This window comes from Bos indicus x Bos taurus, chromosome 12 (assembly GCF_003369695.1).
Source record: "Bos indicus x Bos taurus breed Angus x Brahman F1 hybrid chromosome 12, Bos_hybrid_MaternalHap_v2.0, whole genome shotgun sequence".
Lineage (NCBI taxonomy): Eukaryota > Metazoa > Chordata > Mammalia > Artiodactyla > Bovidae > Bos > Bos indicus x Bos taurus.
The window spans coordinates 28,066,633-28,088,908 of NC_040087.1; the positions used below are offsets into that span (position 1 = coordinate 28,066,633).

Here is a 22,276-nt window from a genome sequence, read left to right on the forward strand (position 1 = left end):
AAAAATGAAAGTCCTTTGTCTCTGTATTATGCATACAGAATGGGACAGAGTGATAGTACAGAGGAGAAAACGGGAGAAGAGGAAAATGTGAAACAAGGCATCAGTTCTAGAAGGGAGAAAAGTAACCTCTGAGACCGCAGGCATAGGTTACAGTTTCTTTTCTCTGATAGAAAGGAGATCACTCAGGGCTGTACTAGACCATTTATAAATACAGCCCCAAATATTTATTTAGTAAGTTTCAAGGAATATTTTATCATTAAAAAAAAACAACCCAAACCAATGTGTTCTGAGAAAGAGGAATGGCTAAAAGTTTTCCTTAGTATAATCATACTAACACAGAATTCATTTTGGGAAAACTAATTGCTTATTCTTTAAAACTAGAAACTGTGGCAAAAAGAGGGCAAAAGCCTTTCTCTTGTCATGAGAAAATTACCAGTAATTTAATTTTATTCTCTTGAAGCACCACAAATACTTAACTATAAACTATTTCTATGAATCAAGAAACCAAGAGTTATTTTTTCTTTAATAAAGAAGCTAAAAGCATAAGAAATTAATTTTTCAAAACCACAGAGGTCACCCTTTACTATAACAGAAATAGGATCTCATCTCTATTTAAGGAAGTCTTACAAAGACTTCTCTAAATATCATTATATTCCCCCATCCCACACCCTGGCAGGTATATTCTTCTGGCATCTAAACAAGAATCTTTCAAAGAACTACAACTGTCATAAACCTAATCAACAGTAAAGTATGGGAACAGTTCCCTGGTTATCAACTTGGCCCATTATTAAAGTAGACCATCTTTCTTCCTTGTAGAGAAAGACAGGAACTGCAAAGGAAATATGCTTACCATGTGAATAAGAGTATTAATTCACTCCACATAAAAATCTATACAGTGCTTCAGAAGAAAGTAGGAAAAGATAAGAATTACAAACAAACTTTTTAATGGATAACTTCAATAGAAAAGAAATGCCAGACTGGTAGAGAAACAGGACAGTAATACAGTAATTATGCTAAGTTGTTTTGGGAATTATATAAGAAATGAAATATGAAGAAATGGTAGGAAAAAAGAAAAAGAGAACAAATAAGGTAAAGAACCTTAAACTCCTAAAAAATGAAATAAATTTAATACACTAATTATAACTGAGATTCCATTATTAACAGGAAACAACTTCAGAAAATATGAAAATGGGATGGAAAAAGTCTTTACTCTTTAACGTCTTTAAGTTGTTCAATATCTTGTACTTTGACATAATCCGGATCATGCGCCAAAAGGTGAATTGTATATGGAACAACATATTCAGGTAGAAGAGACAATAATTTTTCTGAAAAAGAAATAAAACAAAAACATCTAGGTTAGAAAACCAAATCTTACTCGTTCTCTTTCTCTCTCTGATACTCTATTTCTTGTATCCCAATAATATACCACAATATCACTGGAAGAAAAATACACTGAAAGGTCCAGTGCTGAGGTACATCATAGAGTTTATCCAGTTATCCGTCATGGCCAATACTGATATGCCTACTAAGTGCACCCTGTGCCGAGCCTACAAAGATACATATTTCAATTTTCAACAGATATGAGGAAAAAGTGACCCAAACTATACTCAAGACTAAGGAACATAAAATCTATTTTTCTTATTAGTAACTCTATGTTCAATACTCCCTTGTAAGTTGCTGTGCAAAAGGTAAACAACTAGTAAATCTTTCAGTCAGTATGGCACAAAAATAGGAAGTAAACGTTGATACTATTTAATACAATTTGCAACATAAAAACTGACAGAAAGGAACAGACATTGTTTCTAGGGCATTTTACATAACAATTAAGTATCTTTTCAGTTTAAATTCAAATGTTTTGATTTTTTGACTGAGGATCAGTAGGGGCCATTACACATAGAAATGGAAATCCTAACTAGTTTTAATAAAGGTTACTCGAAAGACCAAGATTCATACTCTGAGCAATTCTTTTTATATTTCCTACTCTTGCAATTTTAAATCAGATGTTCAGTCTAGAGTAAAATAATGTATGTGTCAACAAGGCACCAAATTTTCTTTATTCCTATCACTGAACTCAAAGAGAATAAGCTTGTGTGTAATATTCATTTCAAGGTAGGTCCAGAAGAAAAAAATAACAAGGTTCAAAATTCAGTGAAATCTGAATTAAAGTCTATCTAACATGTACTGAGTGCTTACTCTTTTCCAGACCTACTATTTTAGTAGGGCTTACTATTTTAAATATAAAGATGCGTAAGACTAGACACACACACATAAAAAAAGACTAGACAAAGACCTCACACTGAGCACAGACAGGACCAGGACAGAAGCCCCACTTCACCATGGACAGTACCCTAAAATAAGAACAGCTAATGACTTCTGAGTACTTTTTTGAACCATGCATTATGCCAGGTGCTTTATATATACAACTTTTTAATCATAACCACCATAAGATACAAGTAAAACTATACCAATCTTACAAAAAGGAAACTAGGGCTCAGACTGCATAAACAACCCACCCAAATACAACCGGTAAATGGCAGAGGTGGCAGAGGTGAGATTTAACTCCAGAACTCTCAAGGCGAAGTAGGAAGAGAAAGAAAGAGGGTCTCAAAACTGTATTTTAAAGGATTCAAAAGGGGCAAACTTCTCTCCTTGGTTTTGTTTATTTGTTTGGCCAGAAGGGGGAGGCAAAATTTCCAGAGTTGACAACAGAGAAAAAAGCTGGCTAGACAAATTTCAAATAATCCAGAGTACAAGGAGCAAAGAATTTACATTCTGGAGTAGCTAGAGAGAAAGTTTAAAACTCAGGCTGAGAGTTCACTACAAAGTGTCATGCTAATGAGCTTCTACTTGATCCTCTGAGCAGAAAGGAGCCAATCAAGGTTTCAAGCAAGAAAATGACGTGAGCAGATCTGTTTTAGGAAGATAATTTTGACAGTGGTGTGGCTCGGCTGGAGGCAGGGGAACATTTACAACACGGAGTTAGTCAGGAGTAGATATGATAATTCAAGTGAAATACAGCAGGATAGGGGAGTTGGGGAGAAACAGTGAAGACACCCAAAAGAAGAATTAAGAGGATTTAGTGACCAATGAAAGGAAAAAAGGAGGCATGAAGAATGCCTCTGACTTCTGACTTGCGTAACTGGATGGCTTTTAATGCTGTTGATCAAGTCACAGAAGTCAGGGACACAAAAACTAATAAGTGTGGACGGAGTGAGGTAAACAAATTTTAAAAAGGCACACAGGACCCTGATATTAATGTCAGCTACAGGTGAGGACAACCAATAAAGTTTAAAGACCTGGACTTTTTTAAACTACAAGAGTACTTAGACAATCTTCATAAATGTACCCCTTACTGCTTCATTTACCTCCAAAGCTCCTGCTTTTTGCCCTTGGCCTTTTAGTCAGTTGCATAAAAAACTATGGGTTGATATTTAAATACCCATGCATTTATATTTTAAAATGACCTTTTACGAGGAAAAGTTGCTGCTGAAAAACAGTAATAACAACTTACTTAATGAGGGCTGATTAGAATATAATAAACAACAGTAACGTCATTTTGTGCTCCACAAAACTGAAACTGGCAAGATGGGAAAGTATACTCTTCATTTTCACACAAGCTTACCGCTAACAGCTGCATGCTGTTTCAGATACTCGCGTCTCACATTGATATTTTTTACCAGACACTGCCTGGCATGAGCTCTTCTTTCTTTTACAGGGTCTTTTGCACAAAGTGCACAAATTGCCATATACTCAAGTGGAAGCCGTAATCGAGAAAGGCCTTTGTGAAGTTTCTGAGCAAACACTTGTCTTACTTGATAGCATTCATCCTGGAAGACATAATTATTCCACATGTTACCTACATGGTATCAGAGGAAGTAACAATTTTGGATAGGAAATCCACTATATCAGGTAATCAGAAGAATAAACATAGCACGTGTACCCACAACCAGTGCTCCAGTTCACAGGACTAAGATGTGACAAGTTAATATGGAGGCCAGAGTGATAACTTGGACCTTAAAATGACTACCAGCTACCTGTGTGAGAACACACTGAATAGATAAAAACTAGTATACATTAATCCACCTTAACTTAAATGAGATATGTAAAAACAAGTCTGAACACTATCTTTTATTTACCTTTTTCATTTACTAAGATAAAACTCTGTCCAATTCATATATTTAGTTCTATCATTTAAAAAAACTGTTCAGATTAAAATGCACAACTCCGAAGGCAGGAGTTACTAATCCATTTCAGCAACATCACATTCCTCTTAGTTAACTGCTCATCACTGTGCCTGCTTTTCTCACACCACTCGCTCTCCTAAACCACCCACCTCCACTCTAGAAGCTAACCCGTCCTCATCTTCAAGGACAGCTCCCATATCTTCTAGAAATCACTGTGTAAATCTTTATCCTGAACCCTCTGTGCATATCTAGTACTTTGCTCTGCTAGTACTCTGTGCATATCTCCAGCCTAGGATTTCAGTTCAGTTCAGTCGCTTAGTCGTGTCCGACTCTTTGCAACCCCATGAATCACAGCACGCCAGGCCTCCCTGTCCATCACCAACTCCCGGAGTTCACTCAGACTCACGTCCATCAAGTCAGTGATGCCATCCAGCCATCTCATCCTCTGCCATCCCCTTCTCCTCCTGCCCCCAACCCCTCCCAGCATCAGAGTCTTTTCCAATGAGTCAACTCTTCGCATGAGGTGGCCAAAGTACTGGAGTCTCAGCTTTAGCATCATTCCCTCCAAAGAAATCCCAGGGCTGATCTCCTTCAGAATGGACTGGTTGGATCTCCTTGCAGTCCAAGGGACTCTCAAGAGTCTTCTCCAACACCACAGTTCAAAAGCATCAATTCTTTGGCGCTCTGCCTTCTTCACAGTCCAACTCTCACATCCATACATGACCACAGGAAAACCATAGCCTTGACTAGACGGACCTTTGTTGGCAAAGTAATGTTTCTGCTTTTGAATATGCTATCTAGGTTGGTCATAACCTTCCTTCCAAGGAGTAAGCGTCTTTTAATTTCATGGCTGCAGTCACCATTTGCAGTGATTTGGGAGCCCAAAAAAATAAAGTCTGACACTGTTTCCACTGTTTCCCCATCTATTTCCCATGAAGTGATGGGACCGGATGCCATGATCTTTGTTTTCTCAATGTTGAGCTAGCATTTAGTACACAGTATGAAAAGGACTGGTTTATCTGTCTTATGCAGTGCTATTTCTTGAAGCCAAGCACTGAGATTTTATTCCTCTTTGTGCCTCAAAACCTAACACAGTGTCTGCTACACATTATGAGAATTTTTTCTAAACTATAGGGAAAAGCTCAATATGACTTTTGAACCATATATGAGATATACAAAGACTTTCATTATTACACTCCATCAATGAACATAATGTGTGGTGTGTTTCATATTATTGCAACTGTATGTTTATTTTTTCTATCTAGAATGCTAATTTTGCTTTTCTTCAAAACCCAGGTTGCAACATCTTGCCCTTATCTTTAAATCCTTATTTTGTGCATCTTCTTTCATTTACTTTAAACCTCAGTTTACTACAATACCAAACACCCACTTTTTAAAAAAGTAGTCAAGTGCAGCTTCTATGGAGAATAGTATGGAGGTTCCTCAAAAAACTGAAAGTAGAGTCACCATACAATCCAGTAATCCCACTCCCAGGCACATAATCAGCAAAACCATAGTTCAGAAAGAGACCTGCATCACCACGCTTACGGTAGTGCTGGTTACGACAGCCAAGACCTGGAGACACCGGAAAGGCCCATCCACAGACGAATGACAATACAACTCAGCCGTAAAATTAATCAAATACTGCCACTTTGCAGCAGCAGGAATGGACCTGTGGATTGCCATACCAAGTGAAGTAGGTAGGTCAGAAAGATACTATCACTTACATGTGGAATCTAAAATAAGACACAAATGAACCTACCTACAAAACAGAACAGACACACAGAACAGACTTATGGCTGGTTGCCAAGGGGGAAGGTGGAGAGGGGGAGGGAGGAAATGGTAGTTTTGGGTTAGCAGATGCAAAGCATTATACACAGAATGGATAACAAGGTTCTACTCGATAGCACAGGGAACTAGATTCAGTATTCTGTGATAAACCATAACGGAAAAGAATATAAAAAGAATGTGTGTGTGTGTGTGCACTACTGAATTATTTGGCTATATAGCAGAAATTAACACACTATAAATCAACTATACTTCAATTAAAAAAAATAGTAATCAATAGACAGAACTACTATCTGTTATCTATCCTTATACTCCACAAAACAAAATTAAACTTATATTACCCCTTCCTCATTATTACTCCTATAAGGAGAGTAATTTTCAGTATCCAATTATTCATTATGAAAATATCCAATTACAAACAAACAATATAATTAAAAGTCAATATATCACAAATATATTCACAAATGAACAAGCTACTTGTAAGAATATATTATAGATACAAACTAGTCAATATTATACTGGAGAAGAGAATGGTTACCCATGCCAGTATTCTTGCCTGGAGAATGCCATGGACAGGAGTCTGGGGAGCTATTGTCTATGGGGTTGCAGAGAGACAGACATGACTGAGCAACTCTCACTTTCACTCAATACTATTATCTAATATAATAAGCTATAGTGGAATATAACCGCAGAAGCAACCGGCATCACTACACTAGTCATACCTAAAACTAACACAATACTGTAAATTAAATATACCTCAATAAAGCAAGCAAGCAAACAACAACAAAACACTGAAGAGCACTCAAATATCCCTCCACACTACTTAGATACATTTCCAAAGCCATGTTTTTGTCATTCTTCAGTAATCACTGACGATCTAATAGTACAATGCAAATTAATTACAATGTCAACTGTGAATCACAGCAAAGGTAGGAGAGTTTCAAAAGGTCATTAAGATAATGTTAGAAAAAAACTGTCCAATCATATGCAAGGCAATTGACATTTAACAACAAAATATGAGAAAATTGACAAGAATGATGATCCAATGGGTACAGCGAAAGAGAATCACCTAAATAAAGATTTAAAAGATGTGCTCCTGGGAAATGAGGAAGTCTTCCAATGTTTGCTCTTATTTTTGCAAAGATTTACCCTTTTCACTAGTTTATAAAAAATAATATGAAGTAAAGAACATATTTATCCTTTCAACTAGGTTATTAAACCAGTCAATCTAAAGGAAATCAACCCTGAATATCCAATGGAAGGACTGATACTGAAGCTGAAACTCCAATACTTTGGCCACTGATACAAAGAGCCAACTCATTAGAAAAGACCCTGATTCTGGGAAAGATTGAAGACAGGAGGAAAAGTGGATGACAGAGGACAAGATGACTGGATGGCATCACTGACTCAATGGACATGAGTTTGGGTAAGCTCCAAGAGACGGTGAAGGACAGGGAAGCCTGGTGTGCTGCAGTCCATGGGGTCACAGAGTCAGACATAACTGAGCAACTGAACAACAAGGCTATTAAAAATATGAAGTAAAGATTTACACTTTGACTAGGTTATAAAAACATGTGAAGCAGAGGATAGAGTGACACAATTTTTATCAGGAAAAATACACTCTCAAAAAAGCAGACACTTTATACTTTCATGTTTATGGTTATAACCAGTAATTGGTTCAATATAAGGAAAGTGAAAGTGAAAGTCAACTCAGTCGTGTCCAGCTCTTTGCGACCCCATGGACTATACAATCCAGGGAATTCTCCAGGCCAGAATATGGGTAGCCTTTCTCTTCTCCAGGGGATCTTCCCAACCCAGGGATTGAACCCAGATCTCCCGTACTGCAGACAGATTCTTTACCAGCTGAGCCACAAGGGATCTACTACTACCAAATACTTTTCTGAGATAAAGTTCCAATCAAAGCTTTTACTCCCTACTAAGAAATTCATTTTAGTCTGCATATTAAATAAACTTTTGTGTTAATTTCTGCTGTACAGCAAAGTATACGTTTTAAGTGTAAATTATTCTCAGTTATTTGTAGTATCTTGTAAATAGTTCAATTATTGTGTGTATTACATTGTATTAACAGCACTTATATTTTCTGTTCTCCTAAGAGCTTATCTTCTTAAGGGCTATAGCCATGACTCACCTTTGTATCTGAAGAACCTAGAACAATGCATAGCACATAGAAGTACACAGTAAATTTTCATGAAGTGCATTCAAATTCTAAAATACCTAGACTGGCCTGGAGAATTGTAAAACTGTATAGTCCATGGGGTCGCAAAGAGTCAGACATGACTGATTGACTTTCAAGGGCTTCCCCGGTGGCTCAGCTGGTCAAGAATCTGCCTGCCTGCAATGAAGGAAACCTGGGTTCGATCCCTGGGTTGGGAAGATCCCCTGGAGAAAGGAAAGGCTACCCACGCCAGTATTCTGGCCCGGACAATTCCATGGGCTGTATAATCCATGGGGTTGCAAAGTGTTGGACACAACTGGGCCACTTTTGCTTTCAAGATTGGTATTATTGAATTTTTATTCTTCCAGATTTACTTTCTATTCAAATGCATGACAAAGGCCACTGAGATACAACATTGCCTTTAAAGAGCTGAACTCAAGTAAACACAAATAAACCATAGGCATGTAACTAAGACAAGGCAAGTAAGTATGTATCGGGACTGTAGATAAAATCTGTAGGGGATCCAAAGGACATCTATTGTATGAATTAGAGCTAGTTTCGTGGAGAAGATTGTGTCTGAGCCTTGATTTGCAGAAAGGGTTGGATTTGGGTATGCAGAAATGAAGACGGTGAAAATAAAATTAGAGGGAGGCAAACTACAGGTACATAAAAGAAAAAAAATGTTTGGCTTCACTGAAATAAACATAGGTAAAGGGTGGTGTGCTAAACAGAATTTTAAAATGTATCAGATCAGATCAGATCAGTCGCTTAGTCGTGTCCAACTCTTTGCGACCCCATGAATCGCAGCACGCCAGGCCTCCCTGTCCATCACCAACTCCCCGAGTTCACTCAGACTCACGTCCATCGAGTCAGTGATGCCATCCAGCCATCTCATCCTCTGCCGTCCCCTTCTCCTCTTGCCCCCAATCCCTCCTAGCATCAGAGTCTTTTCCAATGAGTCAACTCTTCGCATGAGGTGGCCAAAGTATTGGAGTTTCAGCTTTAGCATCATTCCTTCCAAAGAAATCCCAGGGCTGATCTCCTTCAGAATGGACTAGCTGGATCTCCTTGCAGTCCAAGGGACTCTCAAGAGTCTTCTCCAACACCACAGTTCAAAAGGATCAATTGTTCTGCGCTCAGCCTTCTTCACAGTCCAACTCTCACATCCATACATGACCACTGGAAAAAACAAAGCCTTGACCAGACGAACCTTTGTTGGCAAAGTAATGTCTCTGCTTTTGAATATGCTATCTAGGCTGGCCATAACTTTCCTTCCAAGGAGTAAGCATCTTTTAATTTCATGGCTGCAGTCACCATCTGCAGTGATTTTGGAGCCCCCCAAAATAAAGTCTGACACTGTTTCTGCTGTTTCCCCATCTATTTCCCATGAAGTGATGGGACTGGATGCCATGATCTTCGTTTTCTGAATGTTGAGCTTTAAGCCAACTTTTTCACTCTCCTCTTTCACTTTCATCAAGAGGCTTTTGAGTTCCTCTTTACTTTCTGCCATAAGGGTGGTGTCATCTGCATATCTGAGGTTATTGATATTTCTCCCGGCAATCTTGATTCCAGCTTGTGTTCCTTCCAGTCCATATGCAGGTCCAAATATTAGAAGGGCTTGAATGGCCTTCTAGGTAAAATATATGCAATTTTTCTTTCTTATGAGTACAAGCCCATAAATATTTCTGACCAGGGGAATAACATGACCAGAAGTTGATAGGGAAATTTAACCCACCATAGAAAAGTCTCCCAATGGCACAGATGACAGCTAACGATGGGTACAGCAATCAGAATGGTTAAGGTTAAGAAGGTATGAATAAAAAAGATGTAATAGATATCAAAGGACAGAATTATCTAGATATCAAAGGACAGAATTATCTGTACTTTTGTGACAAGGTGCAAACACAAGCAAATAGTCAAATATAAATCATGCTTTTAGGTCTAAGAAATGCCATTCACCTTTACTTAATGTTTACTGAGGTTCTCTGTGTGTCAGGAAAGAATAGATTTGGGAGAGATTCAGTCTTACGTTCTCAGGAAATAAAAGTTTGAAATTTCTGTTTGGCATTGGAAGTGGGTCCAGAAACTTGAGAAGGGCCAAAAAATGTAGTCGTGAAGTATGACAAAAATCAGGAGACAAAAGCCAAAAAAAAATATTTCAAAAATAAAGGTGCAATGAGTTGTGTCAAATGATGCCAAAAGGACATGTATAATAAAGATTAAGACCATTGGACTGGGGGACTTAATTAGATCATTTTTGGAAAACAGTGAAAGCAAATGCTAAAACGTGAGCAGGTTAGAGTGAGAGGATAAGACAGCAGAGACAAGCCTGTGGTTGAAAGGAACAACAAAATTAGGAAAAAGCTTTGTTTACAATAGGGTAATCCCATATTTGTAAATTGTGAGAATGTGCTAATAATTAACGTTTTACAATGAATACATGTTTCACAGTCAACAGAATTCTAAAACAACCTTTAAACTTAGGTAATCTGAACTTTCGCATTGGGAATTTGATGACTGAGACAGTAACATATACAGTATCCTAGAAAACAAAGTCTCTAGAATTTAACAAGCATGGATGTTCTCTGGACAGAATGGACATTTAACTGATGATCTGCACATACTGACTACACACAGCAAGTTTCAAGCAAAGTCCATCTTTCTTAACATCCATACTTGCCCTTATTTTTTAAAAAAATTTCTACTTAACAACCAATACCACTAACACCCTAAGAAATATCAGACCAAGAGTCCAATAAATCGATAGACTGCAAGTACTACCAATTTGAAAAATTAATTACATACGTTGTTTTCTAAGAAATTTAATATGTTATTTTTTAAACAATTCTCATTTTATGGCAAAATAAGGTTATCTCCAAAATTAAAGAGGGAATAGTAAACCAGAAAATTACGGGCTTCGCAAAAATCTCATTTCTCATATTGACTAGTCAAGTATCTGAATAATAGTACCAAAACTAAAATCATAATAAACAGATGTTTTAAATACTGAAGTACCACAAGTACTAAAAGTCAAAGAACACAAAGAATCATGTTCTGTACAACCAACCATTTTCCTTACATTGATAGCTAAAGCACACAGCTGATACTGTTCTAATGTGATAATCTCATGGTAACAGGGCTCCTGGGCCAGCTTCACAATTGCGCTCCCAGCAGCGAGTCTCAGGCGTGACATATCTGGTTTACTGAAAAATAAGCAAGAAAGAATATGAATTAGATTTCTAAACATCTGCACAAGAATATTCCTACTTTGTGTATCTAATTTTATAAAAATTCCTCTGGCCTAAAAAAAAAAGGCAGAAAACAATTCAGTGATACTGACCACTATATTATGTTTGGAAGATGGTGTCCAACAGAACAAAATTCTTTGCTTGAACACAAGTCTAAGCTAGTCATTGAATTCTCTTGTTCTATACAGAAAGCTTTCAGCCAAGCCTAGGACGAATCTATTTGTATGTTCAGTTATTAGGTCTCAAGTCTTCCACTATGGATTTTTTCGGGGATATGTGTTTACTTATGTATTACGCACAAAATATCATAACTTGCTGATCATTCAACTAAAACTATGGTGTTAAGTACAAAAGAAGTTAACATAAAAGCAGGTACAGTAGATTAAAAAAATTACTATTTTTAGCTAGTATTCAATTTTGAAATATCATCAAGAGCCTCTTTTTAAGGGAAGAAAATCTGTCGTAAGATGGGATATATTTCAGCAATTAGGAAATTCTTGACTAGTAAATATATTTAAATAATCCTTCCTAATACAGAGACATATCAGATGAATTACTGATTCACTGAAATATTGTAAGGAGGGAAGTTGTAACTACTTAATTAGGACTCCCTATATAGCTCCATAGTAAAACATTATTATTTACTATACATACAACAAATACACCATAATGAGAGGGATGTGAAAGAGATAAATCTTAATCTTCCAGGATGCAAAAAAAAAAAAACTTAATCTTCCAAGATCTAAAGATCTAGTTGGTTTAAGACTCTTCCTTTATCTTTCTAACAATTATGTAAAAATATTTACAGAGTGTATGACAACATTAAAGGTTCTGAAGTTACAGGTTGCAGAGATATTTTCAGTTCATCAACAGCAATATTTCAAGTAGTTATTATAAGATAAATCACTCAACCACTGCTAAGGAAAATCTGATTTCCTTGTTGGAATTTAGTAAATTTAAAAAGTAACTAATTAAAATACTTTGTGTGTGTGTGTGTGTGTGTGCGCGCGCTCAGTCGTGTCTGACTCTTTGTGACCCCACGGAATGCAGCTTGCCAAGCTCTTCTGTCCATTACAACAATGTTTTTGAAGACTAGTTTAAGAACACAGACCCAACGAGAGCTCCTGCAGGTGGATGGGTCTGGCCTTAGCAGCTGTGGGCTTTGTGGGCACGTACACTCAGGGACTGGGCCAGGTCAAGGTCTGCAGTGCCTCCATAGCTCCCACAGCAGGTCCAGGGGTCCAGGTATGCAACTACTACAGTCTTGGGACCTGACTTCAGTGTATCTGCACTGGTGACCTTGTGAAAACAACTCCTGAGAGACACCAAGACCAACTGCCAGCATAGCCACGCTTGAGGTGAGGCGAAGGCAGTGCCAACAACAGTGCACTTTGTGAGTTCACACAAAAGGTGAAGCTGACACAACGGAGCATACTCACAGGTACACAGATCCAGTGGAACAATACTCAGTGGCTCCTCTTCTGGTAGGGGGTTCCAATCCTACCTCCCTTGTAGTGCAGATCAGAAATGGATCAGGGGCTTCTACTCCCAACAACTTGGGAGCAGACCCTGCCCCAACAGGGCAATGACAACCACAGACCAAAGAGGAGGCCCGGTTGACAGCTTGTGCAGGCTCTGGTCACTACAACATCTGTCACCGCTCCTATCAAGGGGATAATGGCCAGCATACACGGAAGAAACAGGCTGCAGGCATCCATACTAAAAAACAGCCCTCACACCAAAAAATATTAAACTCACACAGGCTACACAGGGTCACCCCCACAGAAAAACAGCCCTCAAAGACCACAGCAGGTAACTGCTCTAGACTCACAGAGCAAAAGAAATAAAAGTAAAATAAAGAAGCAGAAAAAGCGCTCTCCGTTAATAGAGAGAATTCCCCTTTTGAAAGAACAATGAAACAGACTTCTTCAGTCTAACAGACACTGAATTCAAAATGGAGAAAATGAATGAAAATACTACAGGAATTAAGAAAGGCCACTGATACAGATGCAGATTATTGTGAAAAGGAATTGGAAACTATAAGCAGGGGCCAAGGAAAAAAACAGAGAATTCATTAGAAGAGACCAAAGCTGAACTAAAGGCTATGGACAGCAGAAGGAATAATTTCCATTTATTTAAATGGAAAAATGAAAAATTTCCATTTTTCTGGAAGACAGAAAAATGGAAATTACCCAAGTAGATCAGCAGACAACCACCCCCTAAAAAAAGGCAATATAAGAGACCTATGGGATAATATGAAGCATTCAAATCTATGTATGATAGGGATTCTGGAAGAAAAAAAAGAAAGGGGAATGAACACGTCCTTGAAGAAATTATGGCTGAAAACTTACCAGGCCTAAAGAAAGAAACAGATATCCAAATAGAGGAAGCACAAAGTGCCCTTCACAAGATAAATCCAAACAGATTATACCAAGACACATTATAATAAAAGTGGCAAATGTTAAAGAGAGATTTTAAAGGCAGCAAGAGAAGAAAAGTTAACTACAAGGAAACCCCCAAAAGGCTATCAGCTCATTTCTCTACAGAAACACTGCACGCCATAAGGAAGTAGCAAGATATATTCAAAGTCCAAAAGTGAAGAATCTGCAACCCAAGATACTGTACCCAGCAAGACTATCCTATAGAATAGAAGGAGAAATAAAGAATTTCTCAGAAAAACAGTAACTTAAAGAATACAATACTAAACCTATCTTAAAGGAAATATTGAAAGGTCCTTTCTAAGTAGAAAAGATGCAAGAATCTATAAGAAAGAGAAAATCACAATTGGAAAGTAAATCACTGAAATAAGTACACAAATTCTTCAAAAAAATAAAATTACTGTGAAGCCAGTGATTACCAAAACGAACAGCAAAAGTGTCACTATGAGGATGTACAAGGACAACAAAATTATAAAATGTGGGAGAGGAGAGTAAAAAAATATAGATTTGTCTTTTCCTAGAATGTGTTTCAGTTTGTACGATTACCTAAATATAAAGCAAGTAGGTATATGAACAGGTTTAATATATTTGAAAACTAGGGCAGGCACAAATCAAAAACATAACAACAGATTAACAAAAATCAAAAAGAAGAGAATACAAGAATAATACAAAAGAAAACCATCAAATCACAAACCTAAAGTCAGCAGATGGAAGGAAATAATAAAGATCAGAGAGGAAATAAATAAAACAGAGATTTAAAAACAATACCAAAAAAAAAAAATCAATAAAACCAAGAGCTGATTCTTTGACACGGCAAACAAAAATTGACAAACCTCTGACCGGGCTCAGCAAGAAGACAAGACTCAAATAAACAAAATAAGAAATGAAAGAGGAGAAATCACAACTCAAACTGCAGAAATACAAGGAAACTGAAAGAGAATTACTATGAACAATACTATGAACCTAGAAGAAAAGGACGACTTTTTAGAAACATACAGCCCACTAAAAAGCAAGAAGAAACAGATAACCAGACCAATCACTAGAAATGATACAGAATCTCTAATTAAGAAAACCAAACCAAAAACACTGCCTACAAACAAAACTTCAAGACCAGATGGCTTCACTGGGGAATTCTATAAAACATACAAAAAAGAACTTCTTAAACTCTTCCAAAAGAGTGAATAGGAAGAAAACACTCCCAGAGACATTCTATGAAGTCACCATCACCCTGAAGTCTGGCAATGAAGTTACCGAAACCAGACAAAGACACCATCAAAAAAGCAAATTACAGGTCAATATCTTTGATGAATAAACACAAAAGTTCTTAAAGTATCAGCAACCTGAATTCAACACATAAAAAAGGTCATACACCACAACCAAGCTAGATTCACCCCAGGGTCACAAAGACAGTTCAAATCATGCAAATCAATTAATGTGATACACCACATCAACAAAAGAAAGGATTAAAACCACATGATCATGTCAGTAGATACAGAATTGATAAAAGTCAACATTCATTCATGACACAAAACCCTTATGAAAATAAGTACAGAGAGAACATAGCTCAACATAATAAAAGCTATTTATGATGAACCCACAGCCCATATAATATTCAACAGTAAGAACTTGAAAGCCTTCCCAGTATACTCTGGAAAAAAAGGATGCCCACTGTCACCACTTCACTTCAACATAGTATTGGAAGTCCCAGCTAAAGCAGAGTAGGAAATAAAAGGTATTCAAATTGGTAGAGAAGAGGTAAAAATTATTATTATATGCAGATGATACGACATAGAAAACTCTAAAGACTCCACACAGAAACTACTAGAACTGATAAATGAATTCAGCAAGGTAGAAGGAGACGAGATTAATATACAGAAACAGGCTGCATCTCTTTACAGCAACAGTAAAATATCAGAAAGTGAGTGTAAACAAACAATCCCTTTTAAAACTGTACCACCAAAATAAAATACTTAGGAATAAATCTGACCAAGGAAATGAAAGACTTATATGTTGAGAAATACAAAATATTAATAAAACTGAAGATGATTCAGAGAAATGGAAAAACATCCCATCTCTTGAATTGAGTTAATACTGTTATTAAAATGGCCATACTATTCAAAGCAATCTACAGATTTAAGGTTACACCTATCAAATTACCCATGAGACTTTTCACAGAATTAAAACAAATAATCCTAAAAGGTAAACGGAACCAAAAAAGATTCAGAATTGTCAGGTAATCCTGAGGAAAAGTATAAAGCAGGAGGCATTGTCCTCCAGACTTCAGACAATACAAAAAAGCTACCATAATCAAAACAGTATATTATTGGCACAAAAACAGACAAGTGGATCAATAGAACAGAACAGAGAGCCCAGAATAAATCCACAAACCTGTGAACAATTAATCTTTGACAAAGGAAGCAAGAATATTCAATGAGGAAAAGACAATCTCTTCATCAAGTGGTGCTGGGAAAGATGGACAACTGCATGTAAGTCAATCAAGTAAGAACACACTCTCACACCATACACAAAAATAAACTCAAAATGCCTTAAAGACTTAAAAACAAAACGACACGATAAAACTCACAGAAGAAAGCCTAAATATTCTGACATAACTCACACAATTGTTCACAGGTCAGGCTCCCAAGGCAATAGAAATAAAAGCAAAAATAAACAAATGGGACCTCATTAAACTTACAAGCTTTTGCAGCAAAGGAAACCACAAACAAAATGAAAAGACAACCTAGGGATAGGCAGAAAATATCTGCAAATGATGTGACAAATAACAGCTTTCTTTCCAAAATACAGAAACAGCTCATAAAACTCAACAACAAGCAAGCCAATCAAAAAATAAAAAATCTAAATATACATCTCTCCAAAGGAGACATACAGATGGCCAACAGGTACATGAAAAGATGCTCAATATTGCTGATTACTAGAGAAATGCAAATCAAAACTACAATGATGTACCACCTCACACCAGTCAGAATAGTCATCATTAAAAAGTATACAAACAACAAATGCTGGAGAGGGTGTGAAGAAAAGTTCCTTCACTGTGTAAGGACACTGTTCTTACACTGTTCGTAGGAATGTAGATCAGTGCAGCCACTATGGAAAACAATATGGAGGTTCTTCAAAAAACTAAAAACAAAGTTCCAGCAATTCCACTCCTGGGCATACATCAAGACAAAACTAACCTTAAAAAGATAAATGCACCCCTATGTTCACTATTTGCAATAGCTAAGACATGGAAACAGTGTAAATGTCCACCGACAGATGAATGGACAAAGAAGATATGGTACGTGTATACAGTGGAATATTACTTAGCCATCAAAAAGATGAAATTCTGCCATTTGCGACATGAATGGACCTAGAGATTACCATACTAAGCAAAGTCAGAAAGAGAAAGACAAATACCATATGATATCACTTATATGTGGAATTTAAAATGTGACACAAATCACAAATCTACAAAGCAAAAACAAACTCACAGAAATAGAAAAAAGACATGTGGTTGCCAAGGGGGAGGAGGTGTAGAGGAGAAAAGGAGTGGGAGTTCGGGATTAGCAGAGGCAAACTTTCAGCTGTAGGATGGAGAAACAACAAGGCCCTACTGTATAGCACAGGGAACTATTTTCAACATCCTGTGACAAACTACAACGCAAAAGAATATGAAAAGGCATGTGTGTGTGTGTGTGTGTGTGTGTGTGTATTTAACTGAATCGCTTTGATGCACAGCAGAAATTGACACATTATTGTAAATCAACTGTACTTCATTAAATTTTTTTAAAAAATGCAGACAGATCCAATGTAATTCACACACACTTACAGAATTCAAGAACACATGTGATTATGTTAAAGAATACTATGAATAAAAACAGGTGGCATGAGACCTAAGTATGCACATAAATAATGTAATTAGTAAATTTGAGACAAAATGTATCAATACTAAGGAAATTTTTCTAATTATTATGTAACTCTTGGATGCTAACATAAATTATAAGAGTAGAAGGTAGAGACAACTAATTTTACTGAAAAGGTAATAAATGAGTTATACATGTGGAATACCTTACAGAACTTTCTTTTTATTTGATCTGTTTGAGAAGAATGTGTTAATGCTAATATTCTATGCAAAAAGTACCGTATGCACAAAACATATAAGAAATGAAGCAAAGATGGCAAAGTATTAAGCAGCTGACAATTACCATTTATATTTGGTCCTAAAGACTTTAAGCTAGATGTGTACACACACACACATATATATATAAAAGGTGGGGGAAGTTACTCTTATATTTTTAACTACCAATAAGATGTTATAAATGGTACCTGTATTTTCACAGAGGACAAACTTCTAAATTTTAGCTAATTCTGACATAACCACTACCATCAATATATCTAATTACTATTTGCTGGGCAGTGTTTTAAATACATTAAATATACTACCTTTTTTGATTACCATAATAGCTAGATGAGATAGGCATTAATCATCATCTCTGTTTTATAGCTGAGGAAACTGAGGTACAGAGCAGTTACAGTAACTTGCTGAAAGGTACCAAGCTGCTAAGATGTGGTCCCAGGATTTGAATCTGGAATCCAGAGTTCATGTTTTCAATCACTAGACTATACATCTTTCAAACAAAACACAAACAAAAAGTATATGTATTTTTAATACTTTGTGTCAAGTGTATTTTCCACGTATGCATATATTTTTACTTCCAGAGAGCCAATTCCATTGCAAAAGACACTGATGTTGGCAAAGACTGATATCAAAAGGAGCAGGGGATGAGATGATTAGATAGAATCACCAACTCAATGGACATGAGTCTGAGCAAACTCCAGGAGACAGCGGAGGACAGAGGAGTCTGGTGTGCTGGAGTCCATGGGGTCGCAAAGAGTCAAACACGACTTAGCAAAACTAAACAACAACAACAATACTTCTGGAAACAGATTCAGATAAGCTGTTTTCTATTTGGTCTGTTCTTTTGTATTTAAATATTAACAAGAATGTAAAACACCAGTTACTGATTGGTACATTAACAGTTTCATATAAGGTATTAGAAAAAAGTAAACATCTACTGTTAAAAATACTTAAAAGCATTCAGCAGTAATCTGCACTAGACATGGGACTGTCATTTTGAAATAACCACTATACAAAAGCCTATTACAATAAAAGTATATGCATATCTACAAATCTGTATTATTTTGTTTAAAAAGAAACCATCATTCAAAAATTACATCAGATGTTAACATATTGTGTAATCCAAAGAATGCTGGAGCTGTATTTACATACCTAATTTTCCCTTGTTCTGTCAAGTCTCCATCACTGTGCAATATTGTTGTAAGCAATCTTAAAGTAGAAGTTCCTGATTTACTGTGATTATTTTTCATTCCAAGTAGCCATCGAACCATCATTTTAATAGCCTGAATCTATTTAAAATACAAATTGACACAACATTGCTACTGTTCAAAGAAACTCTACATTAGCTTTGAGAAAGAATGAAGAAATGTTTTTAATAGATGCGTTTTAAGAATAGGAAAGAAAAAATTATTTTTATTTGCATGTGTGAAGATAACTGAATGTTTTAAAAATGTCTCACGTTCCACCTCCTGGTAATTGACGAATGATTTATCTAAAAACTGGTTCTTCCTGCTTTTTAAAAAATGTTTCTCAACACTCTACCCTTTAGAATCCACAGTAAAATCATGTTAACTTCCCTAATCCATAAAGTTCCCAAATGCAAACCATATTTCATCTTTTGTGTCTAAGAGTTTATACCACCTTACATTTGTACTGCATTTTTCATAATTATGCAGTACTTACTATCAATATCAGTACTTTAATACCTGTTACTGCCTCTAATATTTGGAACAACCCTTTCTGAAGTGGTACAACACATTTTCTCTTTTTTACATATTACCTTACTTTTTATAGATCTGAAGCTTCAGAGCTAAATGGGTTTCAGACTATGGTATGTGGCTTACACTCTTCAGATTCTCTTCCTTGGCCACTTCATAACCATGAACTTAAGTGCAGGCAGCCTGCCTTCTAATACAGTGTTGTCCAACTACACAAAACTGCTGCTTGAGACCAATGCAGAGAAAACTGGTTCACACTTGAACTCAAAAGTTTCCAGCATCATTCATTGATGCTAAAGGAAGACTGCTCTACAGGTCTGGAGAAACAGTATCAGAATCTGAAACTGCAATAATGTGAAAAAGTAGTTCACAGTATGAAACATAAATATACAACAAAATTATTTATAAGAAAGTATAATTAGAAAAACAATATTTAATGTATTTGTTCTTGGCCTTCACACCTTGTAATATAGACTGAGGTCTATATTACAGACTACATACGGTTTTAGAGAGGTAATACTCCTACAGAAGCGATAAGCAATCTTTTATATACAACTTCTAACTCAAGAAATTACAGGTTGAATTTTTTTAAATAAAAATGTTTATCAAATCCCATGGAAAAGATGTGCGTGCATGCTCAGTTATGTCCAACTCTTTTGTGACTGTATGGGCTGTTGCCTGCCAGGCTCCTCTGTCCATGGGATTTCCCAGGCAAGAATACTGGAAACGGGTTGCCATTTCCTCCTCCAGGGTATGTTCCTGACCCAGGGATCGAACCCTCGTCTCCAGCACTGACAGGCAGATTCTTTCTCTTGCATTGGTAGGCTGATTCTTTACCACTAGTGCCACCTGGGAAGCCCTGATGAACAGTCTTAAAACCTGGATGACCATCTTTACTGAAAAGAGAAGGTACTTAAAGCCAGCATTGTCTTCTGCCATTAAAATATTGATATCTAAGAAAAAGTAACATGGAAGGAGTTTTCACTCTCTTTATTTTCCAAACTAGATTATGTGCAGCTCCCCAAAGTCTCAGGTTTCTCAGTATCACCCTATACTCTCATGGCCCAAAGGATGTCATAGAATAAACATAAAAACTTGAATTACTTCAATAGCCATATCTTTATAACAGGAACTATTAACACCTATAATATAATAATAATAGGGTAAGTAGATTAAAATCAGCAGATCTGTGCATGTCACTCACTTTGACCATTGTTTCAGGTGAAACCTCTTCATCTGGAACCCAAAGCTTAGTTGTCTTTTTTCCTGGAAGCTAAACAAAAATTAAGGACTTTAAGATACAAATTCTCATATGTAATTAATATATAGAGAATGAATGAAATCTTTACCTTCTACAGCAACAGTCATTATATATGACTATGTTTTCTGTTACTTACGCAAAAAGTTTGAAAGACCTGTCTTCACTAGCACCAAAATGAACCTTATGCTTCCAGCTCCAGTTGGTTCTTTGCAAGTATGAGACAGGACTGACTTTAACAACTTATGTACACTTCCTTGCTTAACCCCCTTTAAGACTAATGTTTCATTTATTTAAGGCAGCCGGCAAGGAATAGGATAAAAATCAATGGAGCCAAAAAGGATACAGATGAGCCTTGAATAAGACAAGTTTGAACTGTGCAGGTCCACCAACATGTAGATTTTAAGTGAATACATACTACAGTAATACACTATATACAATCTATGTTTGACTGAATCACAAACGTCCAAGGAACCACATACAGAGAGCTGACTATAAACTGTAAAAAGATTTTTCCACAACACAAAGGGTTGGCAGCTTTAACTTTGATTTTGCTCAATGGTCAGCTATAGTTCATAAACAAGGGGAAAGGTAGCTGCAAAAAGTCTTGAGCAGGGAACAAATATAAAGGCTTGCATCTGAAGTAACAGAAAACATACATCAGTATCTTCCTACTTAAAGGCAACACACACTCACACCCACACACCCCACCCCACACCCATCCCTCTTACCCCGGTAGCTGGGCTGGGAAGCAAAAAAGTCAGTGTTAGTCAGTCATGTCCAACTCTTTGTGACCCCAAAGATTGTAGCCGGCCAGGATCCTCTGTCCAAGGAATTCTCCAGGCAAGTATCCTGGAGTGGGTAGCCATTCCCTTCTCCAGGGGATCCTCCTGACCCAGGGATCAAACCCAGGCCTCATGCATTGTGTACTGTTTGCCGTCTGAGCCACCAGGGAAGCCCAGAAAACAAAACCAAAACCATAGAAAAATTTCAAAAAACAGAAAATATACAGCAAAAAGAAAACAAACAAAAAAACAGAGCTAGAGGATTGACATCTCCAGAAAAACACAGAAAACACCCTCCAAAAAGTCATCTTTTTAGAACAATCATAGAGTAATATGGAGATGATAAACTGAAAGTATTAAAGAGATGTGAATTTACACTAGCAGCCAGGGAATAAGTAAGGTGATCAAAGAGCTGAACCCAATCTTGGAACACAGGAGATCTCATTTTCACCTCAACCTGACATGCGCAATTTCTAGTTGGAAACAGAAATTTGTCAAAGAGCACCTCAGATGACCTTCTAGCAACAGGATAGGTAGTTCCAATAC

General features: G+C 36.7%; 1 protein-coding gene across 3 annotated transcripts in view; it reads right to left on the minus strand.

Moving 5' to 3' along the window:
• Positions 1–22,276, minus strand: part of PDS5B (PDS5 cohesin associated factor B) — a 189,151-nt gene that overhangs the window by 18,735 nt on the left and 148,140 nt on the right. For all 3 annotated transcript variants that reach the window (XM_027557450.1, XM_027557448.1, XM_027557449.1), the window contains exons 22-26: positions 20,892–20,960; positions 19,122–19,258; positions 11,228–11,351; positions 3,623–3,827; positions 1,211–1,325 (exon numbers count right to left, since the gene is read on the minus strand). In XM_027557450.1, the coding sequence (XP_027413251.1) occupies positions 1,211–1,325; positions 3,623–3,827; positions 11,228–11,351; positions 19,122–19,258; positions 20,892–20,960 (650 nt within the window). The remainder of the gene's footprint in view (positions 1–1,210; positions 1,326–3,622; positions 3,828–11,227; positions 11,352–19,121; positions 19,259–20,891; positions 20,961–22,276) is intronic.